This window comes from Drosophila hydei, unplaced genomic scaffold (assembly GCF_003285905.1).
Source record: "Drosophila hydei strain 15085-1641.00,03,60 unplaced genomic scaffold, DhydRS2 tig00008114-arrow-pilon, whole genome shotgun sequence".
In the NCBI taxonomy this organism is placed as follows: domain Eukaryota; kingdom Metazoa; phylum Arthropoda; class Insecta; order Diptera; family Drosophilidae; genus Drosophila; species Drosophila hydei.
The window spans coordinates 9,302,611-9,320,396 of NW_022045827.1; the positions used below are offsets into that span (position 1 = coordinate 9,302,611).

The 17,786-nt window shown below is 41.9% G+C and overlaps 1 protein-coding gene across 1 annotated transcript; it reads left to right on the forward strand.

The window, feature by feature from the left end:
- The first annotated feature begins 840 nt into the window (after positions 1-840).
- Positions 841-14,909, forward strand: LOC111602345 (protein Wnt-6). The gene is made up of 4 exons (XM_023319359.2): positions 841-1,495; positions 12,028-12,248; positions 13,504-13,994; positions 14,159-14,909. Exons 1-4 carry the CDS (start codon positions 1,434-1,436, stop codon positions 14,618-14,620), a joined length of 1,236 nt encoding a protein of 411 aa, XP_023175127.2. The 5' UTR covers positions 841-1,433; the 3' UTR covers positions 14,621-14,909.
- The last annotated feature ends 2,877 nt before the right edge of the window (positions 14,910-17,786 follow it).

The following is a 17,786-nucleotide window of genomic DNA, read 5'->3' on the forward strand; positions in this document are numbered from 1 at the left end:
CAGTCAAGAGTCAGAGCGGAGCCAGCGTCGATCGCAGTCGCATTCGCAGTTCGCAGTGGCAGTCGCATTCGCAGTGTCCGGACGTAGACGCAGAGACGTACAACGGGTGACGGACGGAAGGCGATGCCGTAGATTGCGAAGTGCTTTTCGCCAAACAAACACGAAAAGTGTGCGCCACTATTTTCAAATCCCGCAGAGCGTCGCGAGCTGTGGCCGGCAACGGAACAGAACACGCGAGTCCCGATACAACTCAGCGCACCCAAAATTCGCAGCAGCAACACCAAACGAAACACACAACAAACAACAAGAAGACGACGAAGAAGAAGAAGAACAGCGCGAGTGTGTGTTGTGAGAGTTCGTTCAACGTCGCGAGTTTTTGTGTTTTTGTGTTTTTTTGTCGATCGGGTTCCCAGGGCCGAAGAGCATGGGAAAAACTGGCTAAGGATACGGCCCCGCGCAGGCAATAATCGGGAACAGAACATCCAGCAGAAGAGTGAAGAAGCAGAACAACAACAAAAATAAGAAACGAAAAACAAAAAACAAAAAGCTGAAACTGAAACTGGAAGCTGAGCTTCAGCTTTTAGCCAGGCCCTGCGCTTTGATTAAAGCGCGCGTTTAATTTCATTTTTTACGCTACTCCAAGAAGAAGTTTTTTTGGTGCGGCTCCACCCTTCCAACTATTTTTCAACATTTTGTGCTTTGATTCGCTGTTCACATTTTGGGCCCTGGCCAACTAGCCAACTGGCCGACTGGCTGCTTTTGGCCTGGACACGACAACAACAACAGCAACGCCAACAACGACAACGACGACAACAACGACAACAACGACGACGACGACGACGGCGACGGCGACTCCTGCGCTGGCTGGTTCCTTGGGCGCTGCTCAGTACGCCGGCAGCTTTCTCCGTGTGCGTACCAAACAGCGCAGCAGCTGTGCCTGAGATAAAAATAAAACTGAAGTAACAAAAGTTGTAACACTAAGAGATCAGCATCATGATGATCTTGAACTCTTTGTGATCGCTCATTGCTCTGATCGCAGATCGCTGATCGTTGATCGATTTTCGCGCCGCAGCTTTTGTCGCCTGCACGCATTGAGTTCGTCAAGTGCGGCAGTCTCTTACCTCTAGCTTCACTTCACGCCACGTCGAACTGAAAGTATCTCAACGCTTGACGCTTGACGCTTGATTAATTCGCTCGTCGGCAAGCTGAAACTTAATTTAATTTAGTTTTGTTTTTGTTTTCTTGGCTCGTTTTGCGAAATATTCAAATAAACACATCTCGTACTCGCACTCATCGCGGCCGCAATAAAAACAAACCTTTAACTACCTGCCCAAACACTGAAACAACAACAACAACAACCAACACATTAACCAACAACAACTCTCGAGACTGGGCCACATTTGTTGTTGCCGCTGTTGCGGCTTCGGAGCGATATGCGGTTATTCATGGTAATTGCAATTTTAATATTTGCAATGCCAATGACGGGATTCGGCTGGTGAGTTCTCCACTTACAATCTACTACAACAACAAACTAAACTTCCTATATAAGTGTTTGGCTTAGTGTAAAACAAAAAATAACTATGAAATACAGAATTTCCTTTTTATGTCTACTATAAATGAGTCAATTGAAAATGTTGATGCAAGATGTAAGCAAAAGTCAGAGCGAACAGAGTAGTATCTGAATCCTAGAAGAGCTAATGTGAGATGGTCAGAGGGGATGGGGATGGATAGAGGGGATTTTAGGGCAAGTGCTTGGTAGGTTCCTTAGACAATGATAAGAGAGAAGAGAAGTGATGCTTAGAGACAAGAACTATTATTTTCAGATATGCCACATGTCTTTAACTAAACGTTTTCGGACTTTCCATGATATCAAATGTAACCAATAAGACTTCTTATCTCTGATACTATATATGCTTACGAATGTTAAAATGATGAAGAGATATATCAATATATTTAAATGTAATTAAATGAGGGAAAACATTCATATTCCAGCAAAAGATTCGAAACCTTGCCACTAGCAGTTATATACTTGCATGATCAATGAAGATCAGTTCGATATTTCTTATAAGCCAAAAGCTTACTTAACATTTCATTGCTTATTATTCAATATAAGCTTATATATTTTAACAACTATAAATTTACTACTAAGTTTCTTTCTATTTTAAATTGCTTAAAGGCAAATCAAACATCAATTTAAACATATTAAAGTCAGAGTATGGAGTCAATGTTTAGCTGCAATTACTCTCTGTAAACTGAGCTATGATTGCCTCTTTCAGTGCAACTTTATATAATTTTACATATATTTATTTTATTTATGAGAAATTAACAACTTTAAGTAAAGTTAATCTCGCAACTAGCCAATTGTCAAACTGTCCAGTACTATGATTATTTGCATTGCTTTTGGGCATACAAAGCTATTCGCAGTATTTGAAGCTGCTTTCAAATTGAGACCAACATTATAATATATATATATATATATATATATATATATATATATATATATATATATATATATATATATATATATATATATATATATATATATATATATATATATATATATATATATATATATATATATATATATATATATATATATATATATATATATATATATATAGAAACTGTCAGAGACAAACCTATTGAAGCAAAATATATGTTTCTGTTGCGTTGCGTTGTGTCAAATTCAATGCCAAAAAACCCATTACAAACGCTGCTCTTCACTGTGTCAGATCTCATCAATACATGAGCTTGAGAGATTGGCGTAACCGTTTCCGGTTTCGGGTATGGCCATAGCTATGGCTATTGGGGCCTGGGGTATATGGCGTATGTGCTGCTGACGACAACAAAACGGCGGGCAAACACAAAAAGTGCATTGAAATAGGTAGAAATTGCATGCGACATGAGCTCTACGCGCTTTGAGGTGAGTCAAAGCCAAAGCCAAAAGCGAAAATTCGGCCAGAGCCAATCGAGCGAGCGAACGATGTTGCCAGCGAGGGACCTTCAAAATGTGACGTTTGATTTAGATTTAATTACATGGCAATTTTTTTCTTTGGGCACGAAAAACGTGGCCGTAAACAAGCAACACTGCCCTGACCGGAAGTGATCGACTAGCAGGTACCCATTGAAACCGAAAAGCTAAGGATATAGCTATAGATATTTGAGAATCAAAGCAATCTTATGAGGAATATATGTCTGAATTTTGTTATTAGTTAATTTAAGTTGAGTCCATAGAAACTATTAAAAATATTATGAATATTAAGAATATTGAGAATATTAAGAATATTAAGAATATTAAGAATATTAAGAATATTAAGAATATTAAGAATATTAAGAATATTAAGAATATTAAGAATATTAAGAATATTAAGAATATTAAGAATATTAAGAATATTAAGAATATTAAGAATATTAAGAATATTAAGAATATTAAGAATATTAAAATATACAAGATATTAAATAAATCATTATGATATTTTTGAGCTTTATAAAAATATAAGAAGAGAACCATATTATTATTTAAAATCTATTAACCTATATCTATATCTATAACTATCAAAACGCCAATTAAAAGTTTTAGCTATATCATAGAGATAAACTGCTCAACACTTAATTTCTATATTTATAGAGAGTTTAATATGTCTTTTATTCCCAATTATACCCATTCTGAAACGTTTTATGTGTAGAGGGTAGCGGAAAGCGTAAAGTGCAGCCAAAATAAATAAAAAAGAAACACCCCCTGACCCTGCACCTGCCCCTGCGCCGGCCGCTGCCCACAGCCCGAATGACACTTCGAGCGGGGCAGCATTTGAATTTATGCGCGAAATTACAGGCCAAGATAAATAAAATGAAAGAAAATAAATGAAGAGCATGATGGGAGCAGACATCAAATAGAATGAAAAGTGTCGCATAGATGGGCGGTGGGCGGCGGGCGGCGCTGGGTAGATAGGCTATGCTGGTGCATAGGCTATGCACTTTGCCAAAAAGTATTTGCCAGCAAAGTGGCATCAATGAATTTAAATCTGCTGCAGCAGTAGCAGCAGCACAGCAGCAGCAGCAGCCGAGGTAGAAAAATTGTCGCTGTCAGCGGCAGCGACGATCGCAATGTCTCGACTTTTGGCGCAAGCATTTGTCATACTATGTTCGTGGGCGATCTTTATTGGGGGGCGTGGCATGGCTGGGCTGGGTGGCGTGGGCGTCGCGTGGCGTAGACTGCATGACGATCGAGCGTTTACATTCATTTTATTTGAGTTGTGTGCAACTGGGCGCAGCAGCCGCCACCAAAAGAGGCCACCTGCAACATTAAAGAGTTAACGCTGATCGCTGCCAGGGGTGGGGGCGTGTCGTTGTGCAGCTATGCCAATATAGATCCATTCAATTCAATTGAGAGCTATTGCAATAAATTAATTAAATAATTAGAGCTCAAGTTCAGGCGTTTGAGCTCGTCGATGTTGATGTTGCCGCGCCAATCCACAAAAATGTCGAATGCGAAAATGTCGAAGCTTCAACCTTAGAACATCGGAAAGATAATGAAAGAGAGATTAGCAATACTCTGATTCCAAGAGAATTATAACTTATTTAAAATGATATTGTCGTATATATTTAAGAATCTTATGTAAGAAAAAAATTTAACTAAAATTATATTATTAAGGCAGAAATGCTCAACTTACCAAGGAAGCAATTAAAGTTCAAGTTGGACTAAGATAAAAAGCTGTAGCTTAGATGATGTAAAGTAGAACAAATGACATATAGAGCTAGCTTAATTAATAAACTTAAATACTGAACCTTATAAAAGTGAAAGTTTTGACTGCAATCTACATTCATTAAAGAGTCGCAAATGCTTAAAATATAGATAACTTTGGTATTTCTGAATTTAATTACGACCTCAATTTCTAACCAGGAAGTCAACTCATTGGTAAAATTTCTAATGACTTTCCTTAATATAAATAAAATAAAAAGAAAATAAATAAAAAAAATCAATAAAAACCAAACGACAGACACACACACTCAGTTATCGATAACGATAATTAAAGCAACTATCGTTGTTTACGTTGATCGATTGAAACTGCAAGTTTTGTAATGTTTGAAAATTTCTCCCTCTCCCTCTCGCTCTTTCTCTACCTCTCTCTCTTTTCACTCTCTCTGTACGTCTGGCTGCACACACCGACAGATCTACTCGGTTGCTTAGATGTTTTGTATGCGTTATTTTCCAGCCAAATGCACTAAATCAAACGATCATTGAGATGATAATCAATGAGTGGGGCAGACGTATAGCGCGATGTTCCGTTAAATGAATGGAAATTCCAGCCGAAACCAATTACAGAGAACTTACTGCGAATTGTGGCTGATGCTGGGTGCCGGGCATGGCTGGAATTTAATTAAAAACAGAGCTGCAAAATGATGAAAATCTCATAATTTATGAATAACAATTTGATTTCGAATAAAATGAGCTCATTTCCGTTCACTCGATTCGTTTGACATTTACATTCGACTACTGGCTCGGTCTATTTTTGGGTGCTAGGTTTCCTGCTTTTCATTCATTCAATCGGACACTCACACGCATTCAATTGAAAACTCATTCATTCAGAGGGTTCATTCATAGTCAGTTTTTGGCACTCACAGCATGCGAAATGGCTATTAAAAACCACCAGGGCTTTAATGGGTTAAACAGCACTCGCACACATACAATCTCAGTGTGTGGCAGTGGCACTTAGTCTCAAGCTGTGTGTTGGGTGCGTTTGTTGTTCCAACAACGTCGCTCTGGGAGGCAACATCAACAACATTGCGCATACGCCGCGTGCTCCGTGTCAGTAGAGCAAAGCCATCGAAAATTGGCACACTTTCTGAGATAGCCAGAGCACTTAGAATAGATTAAGAATATGCCTCCCACATACACCCCCAATATGATTAGGTTAGCCGCTGGCTAACGAGCGTACAACTCGGCCAATTGCCAAAATTTAACGCAGACGACTTGATTATGAAAGAGGCTGGCAGCTCGACGAGCGGGTGGGTGGGGGTCACAGCTTTCGACACTTGCCAAGTGAGATGCGTTCGAGATGAGAGATATGTGGGGATCACTAGAGCTAGTTACCCGAGCCGAGTGCTCGTTGCATTTGGCACGGGTTCGGGCCGCTTCTTCTGCTTGGTTTTTAATTAAAACTCATGCAATTTGTTTATTTTGTTAATTTGTCTTTGCGCCTCTGTCACGTTGACAGATGCGTGCCTCGAACGCTGCATCATAATTAAAACGCATGACCGCGGACAAAAAACCGAAAGACAAAGCGAAATACGACAAGACAGACATGGGTCAAGTTGAAGGACTGACAAGAAAGGCCCTAGACCCTGGCCCTATCCCTAGCCTTGGCCCTGGGCCAAGGTAACTAGCAAATGTTCTTGTCATCCAATAGAGCCCAGAGATTTGAGTGATTTGATGGGGATGTCAGCTGAGATAATCAAAGCCAGTTCATGGAACGTTTGCGTTGAGTGCGCTCTATGAGTAAAATTTATTAAAGCTCAGACTGAGGATATGCGTAGGTCGCATGCTGTATACCCTGTAAATAGCAGCTATTATTATAATATTATACTTATATCTAAACTATGAGAAGCCAATGGTTAATATTTGACGTTTTTATATATAAAAAATCTTTTTCATTTATCTTCAAATTAACTAAAGAACGATTAGCAAATACAATGTAAGCTAAGAGAAGCGGATCGATTGTATATATACATAATATTGTGAACCTTTGACTAGCTTACAGAGCAGATAGATCGATTATAATAAGCTCGAATTATACTAGAATTTTTCCAAAACTTTTGAGCTGATGAATTTGAAATTGAAATCATTTTGCAAAATATTTCAAGCTTAAAAGTTGAATCTCTTAATACTCATGGACAGATTGATTTGGTTTCACATTAATAAAGAGTATCTACACATTGACAAACCTTCATCAGATAGACGCAGCATATGCGTTTTTAAATTGCAGTTATGGCCACATTTGCACTTAGCCTGGCTGCAACACACATTTATCTAATGTCACATAAATTTGTGGCATAGCTGAAAGGAGCATCAGACTTCTCACAGTTAAAACGATTTCAGCCACAGCCTGGGTCTGGACCTGGACCTGGACATGGACATGGTCATGTGCGCGTCCAAGTGGCAACGCCTATTTGAGCCGTAATTAAGTTAAACGCTGTCGCAAGCACCAAAAGATTGATGTCGCCTTTGTCTTGGGACGGCAGGTCGTGGCTCACAGGGCTTTTAGCTGGTTAAATGGCTGTCAAATAGTAAATATGCCTGAATTATTAGCTAGCCTGGCGGCAATTGGACATGCGCATGCCCCAGAGCCTGGGAACGAACGCGGCGCATTCCAACGGCAGATGATTGTCAACAGCCGCGTGTTGTTGTTGTTGTTGTTTTTTTTTTTTTGACTAAAAGGCGGCGCTTGCGCACAGTGGTGCATGTTAATTTGCTAATTGCCAAATGACAAACGAAAATAAATATAAAGAAGGTGCCAAAAAGCAGCGTGCGACGCCCGCCCACGTTGAGCTCGAGCTCGCGCAGTTCCGTGCCGCACCCACCAGACCAAATCTGAGCTGACTCTAACTCATGCCAACACCTTTTTGGTGGCATTTGCCGCCGACTGCCTGGCTGACTGCCTGGCTGACTGCCTGGCTAATCAATTGTCAACGCCGCCGCCCACATCAAACGCTGCCAACCCCAACCGAAACCGCTCCAACTGCGGCTGCTGCTGCTGCAGCGGCTACCCCTTTGTCCGACTGTGTGCACAAGAGATCAGCACTTGCGCTGAGGCATTCTGTGGACAAATATTTGAGCGCGTAAATTGAAAACTGACCAGCCACAACAGCACTTGACTTGGCAGTGGCCAACGCGGCCCGCAAGACGCGGCCCAAACGCGATCTGTTGACCAACTGAGCGAGCGAACGGCCATTCATTCAGTTGTCAACGCTTTGTTTAAATACTTTGCCACTCGCTTGTTGACAAGTGGTTTAAGTCGTTGATTTGTTTACACAGCAACGCACTCGGCGCAGTCAGTGGCACCTCGAAACGGCCCCGGGCCGGCGGGGGGCCACGGCGACGGCGACTCACGAAAATGAGTCAATCAAACGAAGCTGCATCCATTGTGAATGTCTATTTAAATAGAAAATAAGAGGGAAAAGTATATAAAACGAAGCGTTGCCGAATTTCATATACCCTGTAAAAAATGCAAAATTAAAAAAATATAATTTTTTTATTTGGCCTGCAAATTTGGCTATATGAGAACTTGAAAATAATCTAAAAGAAATTTAATTCATTGAAAATAATAATATATATATTATAAATTATAATAATCATAATTTCTAATTATTTTCTAATATTTTTTATATTTAAAATATCAATTTTTTTTGTGAAGAGAAAAAATTTTCTAAATATTTAAATTGTTTAAAATGTTTCTGATTCTTCTCACTGATTGAGAATATCTATGAAAATTCTTATTATTATATAGACATATCTGACAAGCATTATCCTATAGCCTAACATACTTTGCAGTTAGTGTATCTCACAGCTGAGAGCACTGGACTATGGCTGAGATTGGCGTGGCTTAGGGTTGGGTATGGGAAATTTCAACCACTTGTCAGTGGCTACCATCAAACCGGGCACTTTGATCAAAGAAAAAAATCACTGAAAATCCATTGAGGCCTATAACGACACCAACAACAGCAGCAACAGCAACAGCAACAGCAACAACAAACTGCAATAGGGGCACACTTGGAGTCGCTTCTCTTGGCTGTGTGAAAGCAAAATAAAGATACGTCGCGGCCAAGTGTTGCCTGTTGCCAGTTGCCAGTTGCCAGTTGCCAGTTGTGAGTTGCCTGGACTGGGACCTGGGACTGAGGCAGACTGAAGTTGTTTAGTTGTTTCAAGTTGCCGACAGCTGCGCTGCTGGCGTCGCTGCATGCTGCCAACTGCTGCTGCTGCGGCTGCTGCTCTGGCTGCTGGCAGGCAAACTTCAACTTCAAAAACCAAAAAGTGTCGAACGAGTTGGCCACATCGGCAGCATCATCGTCATATCGGCCTCGGCTATTTTCCGCTTAACCAAAACTCCCCGTGTTTGTTGTTGTTAGTATTTAATATTGTTGTTTTTGTTGTTGTTGTCTGTTGGCAACTGGCAACTTGTGTGGTTACGCGCTCTGCACGCTTGAAAGGTGTTTGAGTTTGAGTTCTTTAGATCTCTCCAGTCATCAGCGCATCGACTTCGAGATCCAAATCATTGCGATCTCATCATCATCATCGTCCTCATAATGATCATCATCATTGCTCGCCAGCCAACTTCAATTGTTTTTAGCTTAGTGTTGCTGTTGCTGTTGTTGTTGTTGTGTTTACAAGCGCGTCTATCATTTATGCTCATTTCTGTTTGACTTTTGGCGGCCCAGCGTTCACTTGATGTTGTTGCAGCTCATCTATATGTGGCGTAGAGCTGTGCGCGTGTGCGTGTGCCTGCTCTATTTGTTTTCGAGTTTTTGTAGCTATTAAGTTGTCATAATCTCACTTGGCTCGCATCGAGATCGAGTGATTGCCGCAGGCACAGCAATAGCCAAAGATAGAGATGGAGCAGTTGATAGGAAGGCACGACAGAGACAAGGGCAAGGCCCACCAGGTGGGCACATACGCTATCCAGGTGGGCAAATTTTTGGGGCATCCAATCGGCTCAAGTGTGCGCTATATGGGAAATATGTGCTGAAATAGAAATGGATTAGATTTAGTGAGCTGCTCGCATTGGCTGATCACATTTGAAGTCGTTGATGTTTAGCGAGAATTGGCTGAAAGTTCATGAACTGGCTGAAGGATATATAAGAGCCATAAGAGATATTTCTATATAAATATATATGTATTTATATATAAGATATTTATATATCAGGGTTGAATGCTTTTGAGCAAATGAAACAGACAGAAACTGATATTGCAGAGCCCATAAAGTTTATATTTTGTTGATCAAAACGGGGAGCTGAGTCGTTCATAATCAATAAAATATATCATTTCTTTTCGATAACTTGTGACATTCTGTCGTTTATATAAAAGGTTAATATTTTAGCTTGAGATCAAATAGCATATCGAAATGAATACAAAGTTTTGGAAACAGCAGCTTTGCCTAGAGTTCCAGGTATCTTCGCGCTAAATGCTCTCTTACTTGTTTTATAAATTATTTATTATTAATTTTCTTAATTTCTAATATTTAATTATTATAATTTTGTAATTTTTTTAAGCATTTTCGGCATCAAATTTGCATTGGTTAATTTGAATTATTTCGTTATTTTATCTTCTTGAAATTATAACTTGCAAAAGTAAAATTTCTTTGGATATAGACTCAAATACTTTTTTTTAAATGTTTATCTATAATATATAAGATATTTATATATAATATATCTTCTGCTAACAGGGCAATGTCACTATTCAAACAACATATTCAATTTTTGTTATATGTCCCATAAGTTGTTAATATTATTCACAAACAATGAGTAATTAGGCAACATTTTCGTTGCACTGCAGTTCTGCCAGAGTTGGCCTAGTCACTGAAAGTGAGTTTGTTGAGTTTACCAGAATTGGTGAACGATAAGCCAAATGGAGGAATAGCTGTGATAAGTCGAAAGGGCTTGGCTATATGGCCGTATCAGCAGTTTGTCATCAATGCATAGCTTTGATGGCTGTGGAGGGTCTAGCTCATTTTGAAGTTGCCGATTTGGGCTGACTCAGCTGCTGCTGCTGCTGCTGCTAAGCGCTGTAAATTGGCACATTAATTGTTGAAAACAACGCAAATTTCTTGAAACAATAGCAGCAGAGGAAGATAGAGAGTGCGACAGAGACAGCGAGCCGGAGATAGAGCGTTGGCCGCACATCAATCAGAGACTCGAATCCGTCCCTCAGTAGCTGACTGTAGCATATAAAAGGCTGCGAATGCCTTTGGTTAATCCGGCTCCCCTCAAAAAACATAAACTTGCAACTTAAATTGCGCAAAGTTCACGAGCAAAGCAAATTTCACGCGAATGTGCAACAACAACAACAAAAAGAACGAAAAACAATTGAGCTATTAAAAAGTCATAAATCTGAAATGGAAAAACATAAATCAGCGCCAAAGGCGCGCACACAAAAACAATTTAAACGCCGCTGCCATCGCCGCCACCTCCACCCAGTGGCTCACACATATGAAGAAGGCAATTGGGGGAGTTGCGGGTGCGGGTGGTGCAACACCCGAACCCGTGGGCAACTGCTGCCCTGCAGCGACGCATGCTCAACGGCGGCTGCACCCACATTGTACGCTGCCCGTAATTATTAATTTTCCAGCTAAATTAAATTTTAACGCTGCTGCTCCAAATGGCATTCAAAATGAAAACGAAAATTGCATCGATTGAAAAAATTGCTTGGAAAAAAAAGACGGGAAAAATCATGTGGGTGCTGTGGGCTGATGTGTGTGTGTGTGTGTGCGTGTGTGTGTGGGGCCAGAATTTTATTGAGCGCCGCCGCTTCGCTTATAACAATAAACAAACCAATTGCCAACTGTGACTGTGACTGTGCCTCTGTCTGTGCCTGTGTCTGTGCTGTGTGGGAAGTGTATATATACATGCGAGTGGCCGGACTATCAGCGTGTGCTGCGCCATATTGCGCATACGCCGCATCGGCCGCACTGCAAAAGCTATTTAGTTCAACTGCCGCACTATTTAGACGCCGCATTTGCCTTATTCTAAGCAAATAAACGAAACTTTTTAGCTGCCAGCATAAATAAATGCAACTATTTTTAATGAACTTGCCTGCCAAGTGACGTGGGCAAAGATTCTTTCCAAATTCGTGGCGCCACTCGCAGCTTTCTGGCGCAAAGCTTTTCAGTTCCTCATTTCTGAACACGATGACAACGTGAGGATTGTCAAATTCAAATACAAATAACATTGGCCACTTAATTATTTATGCAAACGCTCATTTCCCATTATCTTAATTGATATTGCAAATAATTTGTACTTTTATTTTGCATATTCTAGGGCCGAGGGCACGAACATTTTACTCGATCCAAATCTAATGTGCAAAAAGACGCGACGTCTGCGCGGCAAGCTGGCAGACATCTGCCGGCACGACTCGGCGCTGCTTAAAGAGATCATCAATGGGATTAACCTGGGCTTCCGCGAATGCGAGTTTCAGTTTCGCAATCGTCGCTGGAACTGCACGGTGCTGCGCAAAAGCATGAGGAAAATCTTAATGCGCGGTAAGTGGAGAGTCGGGCTAGCTGACTAAATGCTATCCACTAGATACAGATACATGTGCTTAGATGCAGCGGGCGACAAAGGCCAGGCCTGTCAACACTTGCTGACTCAGAGTGCGGCTCTCCAGGGCGAGCGAAAGAGTTGCTGCCTAATTACAGCTGAAGTCTTCGAGGCTGGCGAAGTGTCAGGCGATCGGCGACCGGCGATCGGCGACCGGCGAACGGCGACCGCATCATCCATCAAGTTGCATAATAAAAATGTTGCGCCCGCTGATGAATAGCGCCTGAAATGAGCCTACAAAGCTGTCAATTTTAATAAATTATTGCCCGAAATGCTGAAAAGGCAGCCTGCTCCTTGCTGCCGCTGCTGCTGCTGTACTTAATGACAACAATGCGCAAACAAAACACATACCAAATTATCTGCAATAAATTCCATTTCAGCGGATTAAAACTGCGTCCCTGTCAAGCTGTCAGCCAGCGAGAAGGAAGCCTCTCGCTTCCCCATGCCATGCTGATGATGGCCATGTAATGCCGTTGCCCATTTGGGGTGGTGACTGTCCGAAAAGACATATCACCTGTCCACATCGCTCCGATCCACTTCACTCCACAGCGCTCGCATTACATATGCAAATCGTTGGCCGATGTGGTGCGATTACAACTGCGATTTCGATTTCATTAAACGTGACTGCTCGAATCGACTCGACTCGCCTCGACTCACTCGCTGCATTTGCATAGAGAGTAATCAGCGATCGGTTATCGAGGCGGGCAATAAATCATTTTGTCACCAAAGCTGACAAATTGACATCAATCATGCGACGACCCGCTAGCTGACAACCCCAATCAGCATTAGCAGCATGTCTAAATAAACGATTAATTATCGATCTTTGACACCGCAACGTTAATCGTCGCCTAAAACAGCGCCTAAATCAATTAAATGTCAATTAATGCCGCAGATATGCATGCTAAGCACAAGCATTTACTTGCCTTTGCGCACTTGGCCTCAGCAAACTGGTTGGGGCGTTCGTGAGCAAAACGTTTGCCAGGCTAACTTGCAGCGCTAAATTGTTATATCACATCGTACCTTAGTTAGTCTTAGCTCTATAAGTAAGAAATATTTCTCTTGTAGAAGTTGTCCATTTCGGGAACATTTTTGTTACTATATTCCTTCAAGCTTACCTATATATATTTACCTATATATACTATTGTTCTCGTACCTTTTATCCTTAACTGCTGCTGCCTTTCCCATCTTCACGCACAGATTCTCGTGAGACGGGCTTTGTGAATGCCATAACGGCGGCGGGCGTTACCTATGCGGTCACCAAGGCCTGCACCATGGGTCAGCTGGTGGAGTGCTCCTGCGACAAGTCTCATGTGCGCCGCAATGGTGGCCAGCCGCAAATGGTGAATGCAGCCACGGCGGAGGCAGCGCTCGAGCGGCAGCAGCAGGCGGCAATGCTGCGGCAACATCAGCTGCCACATCGCAGCCACAACAACAGCAATAGCAACAGCATGACGGATCTTTCACTGGACAGACAACGCAGCGGGCATCGACAGGGTGGCCGGCGAGGACGGCGCAAGTTCTGGGACAACATCAAGTTTCCGTCGGGCGAGTGGGAGTGGGGCGGCTGCAGCGACAATGTGAACTTCGGGCTGCGACACTCGCGCGCCTTCCTCGACGCCAAGCAGCGGCAGCGGCGCAGCGATCTGGGCACACTGGTCAAGCTGCACAACAACAATGCCGGGCGTTTGGTAAGCAGCTCAGCACTTACAAGGCTTCTATGGGCAGGCCTAGAAGTAAACAGTTATAGTTCCTTCTTTGAAACGTATTCATAAAATGATCGTCTGACTAAACTCCTCAGCATTCAGATTTGCAAATCTCTAAACTTTCTTTCCATCTCTTTGCACACTTTCAGGCGATTCGCGATGCGATGCGCTTGGAGTGCAAATGCCATGGATTGTCCGGGTCGTGCACGGTGAAAACCTGCTGGCTGAAGATGCCGCCGTTTCGTGAGATATCGGCACGACTGCGCGATAGATACGATGGGGCGCGCAAGGTGGCGCTACGGAACGATGGCAATAGCTTCATGCCGGAGACGCCGCACACGAAGCCGGCGAACAAATATCAGCTGGTCTATGCTGATGATTCGGCAGACTTTTGCACAGCGAACCCAAAGACCGGAGCGCTGGGCACACAGGACAGGGAATGCAATGCCACATCGTCGGGCCCCGACAGCTGCGATGCGCTCTGCTGTAGTCGGGGGCACAAGCATCGCGTGGTTACCGAGTGGACCAACTGCAACTGCGTCTTCAAATGGTGCTGCGAGGTGACGTGCGAGAAGTGCCTGGAGCATCGCGAGGTCAACACCTGCCTCTAGACGGGCGCACCGGGGTACGGGTATTTTTGGTTTTTGGGGTTTCAGTTTCGGCATAGTCATGAACACATTTGAAAGCTTTCCATTTCGCGTGATAAACAACAGTTTGAAACACACAACGTTTTGCTGCAGTCCACACTTAAGTATTAACTAACACTAGAGAGTATATATACATAAAAAAACACTACGTAAACGAGTTTTAGCCAGGCGCTAGGCCAAACTAGCTGTAAATACTACTTATATATCCTCAATCGTATGAACCATGTAAGCTTGTAAATAGTCTTAATAAAAAGAGAGAAAAACAAACTAAATATTTTTTATTTCTAATGCTTAACTCGAGAGAAGCTTGTGTAGCCTTTCATTCAATATTAAATTAAATTTTTTATATTAAAAAAAAAAATGCTAAGATAATGCAAGTAGAAGAGATAAGCAAGAAGAGTTTCCATGAAATATGTTTCAATAAATGATGTTACTTTTACTTAACAATAAAATATCATCTAACAAATTTTAGCTCTGCTGCTTAGCTCTACTTCTTATAGCTTATATACATTCTACGCCTTATAAGATTCTATTTTATTGACCAGTCTCATCTCTATTGGTTGGGCAGTCAGTTTAGTGTATTTCAATTAATTGCAACAAATTGAATATCAAAGCAGGTAAAATGAAATAAACTTTGGCTTTATGCTAAACGGAAATGTATCTTAAATCGCTTTGCCCATTGATTGAAATCTGCATAAATGATTAAACGTAATTTAATGAAGACAACAGCAAAAACCGATTGAAAAACAAGTTCAGCTTCGATTAGCTTTGGCTACGACAACTGTATCTGTATCTGTATCTGTAGCTGTAGCCATTCACGAACATTGTCAACTAACAGTAGCGCGTATCTGTATCTATATCTGTATCTCTGTGCCAGACCAGTGACTTTCCCATAAATTAACACAATTTTATTGTTGTCGACACGAGATAAAAATCTACAGAAATTTGCCTAAACAGCAACAAAACAAAAATCGCATCCGAACAAAAAACTGAAAATTGATTTGGCTCCGTGCATAAATTATCGTTCGATTGTTCGTTCATTGATTTGAATGCATAATTTCAAAAATCAAACAGATGTCGTTTAATGCATGTAATTAAAACTAGCAACAAGCCCACAAAAGCGCTTGACATTAAAGTTAACTTTTAATAAGGCTGAGCGGCTTTAAGGCAATTTCATTTTTAATGAGACATTTGATTTGGCCATTGTGAGTTAAAAGTTAAATTTCTATTGGTATTTAATTTATTTATATTATTATTAGTATAGTAATTATTATTATTACTTTCATTATTTATTATTTTTATTATTTATATTTTTATTTTTAATTTTTATTCAAATAATATTTTCTTTTAATAATTATTCCATCCACAATCTTTAGCAGCAATATCTTTTCTTAGTTGAGATACCATTTGTGACTTCTTCGTTCATAAGAAGCTGCACCTTATACTCAAGTTAACCCGCTCCAAGCACAATCGCCAAAGAACTGCAGCTCAACTATTTCCAGTTGATAATCTGAGCTTAGCATCCCCAGTTGAAAGCTGGCTTAAAGTCTGATATTCGAACAACGCGAAGCCAAAAGATGCCCAGCATGCCTGAATTCCATTCCATTTGCCTACTGACTGGGCCAGGTCAATCTCGGAGAAAAACAAGCCCATGCCAGCGATAAGATACAACGGCGGCAGCGGCAGCAGCAGCAGCAGCAGCAACAGCCTCTTTGGCTCTACAGCAACAACTAATTAACAATCGCATTCATTTTATTTATCGTACAAATGCAAACCGCTTGACTTCCAAAACTGTATCTGCATGCATTTATAAGGCTCGAATGGGATCAGTTCCAAGCTGAGTCGCGTCTGCGGCCTGGTCGATCGACCGATCGGATCGCATCGGATCGCATCGCATCGCATCGTACACTTGACTGAACAAAATGTATGGTGAGATACTCGTGTCGCCTGGGGTCCGCTCAGATATACAGATTCAGTGGCTTTATCTTGGGCGCGTTAATGAGATTTGCTTGTATCTGGAGCCATTCGGTAGATGCGTATCAGTGGGTTTCAATTAATTGTGGCGACGCTTATTAGTCATCCATCTAACAAACTAAACTGGCGCTGGGCCTGGCGCTGGCGCTCTGAAAATCTCAACATCTCTTTCCCTCTCTCTCTGTCTTTCTCTACACATATACTCACCTAGTGCTATGCCAATGACCCCAAGCTGACCTTGGCCAATGGGCAGCTTCCCCAACTCCGTCGCTCGTTCGCTTCTGTTCTTCCGCTCAGCTGCTTAGCTGCTTAGCTGCTCAGCTGGCTTATAAATGTGCATTTTATGTTAATAAAAAATGCATTTTTATGCCGTTTCTAGATCAAAGTTCTTTTCGGCGGCTTCTTTTGTTTCAAGTGGCGCTTAAAATGGCGCCAGATATAACCAAGCTTAGTCAAACAAAGCAAAAACTTTCCCATAATGGCTCAATTTTTAAGTTGTTACACCTACTGCATTGATGCGAAGGACTGCCTATGCCAGATATCAGAGACGCTGATCACTGCAAACAATTTTTAGCCAAATTGCAGTCAAAGTCCAGTGAGCCAGAGCCAGAGCCAGAGCCTGAGTCGGAGCAAGAGAAAGACAGAGAGAGCAAGATGGAAAAGATGTGCAGACGGGGCGCTAAAAGAACAACTATTAAGACCGCTCGAGAGACGTCTACCGGAGAATAAAACCTGAAACATGAAATTCCTGCGTAATTTGTAAGGAAAGGCGTGAAGAACACCAACGAAGGCAACACCTTAATTAATGTTATTAAAATGGAACGAACGACCGACGGACCTGGCGATTGGACCTGGACCTCAAACTCGAACGCAAACGCAAACTAAAACCGAGCTCAAGACCTGCGACTGGAACCCATTTCGACTGCAGGTCCAGGCGCAAAAAAGAAGGCAGACGCAGAGAGAAAGAGTGAGATGGAGAGAGAGAGAGAGACTGAGAGGAGAATGTGGCAAAAGGGAAAAAGGTTCGGACCTGGTCCGCTTGATCGGTTCGTTTTTGGGCTGCTTCGCTTGCAGCTCACTCCTCAATCGCTTTGACCATGCACGTTCCGGTCGAATGGGACTGAGAATGGGAATGGACATGGGCATGGGCATGGGC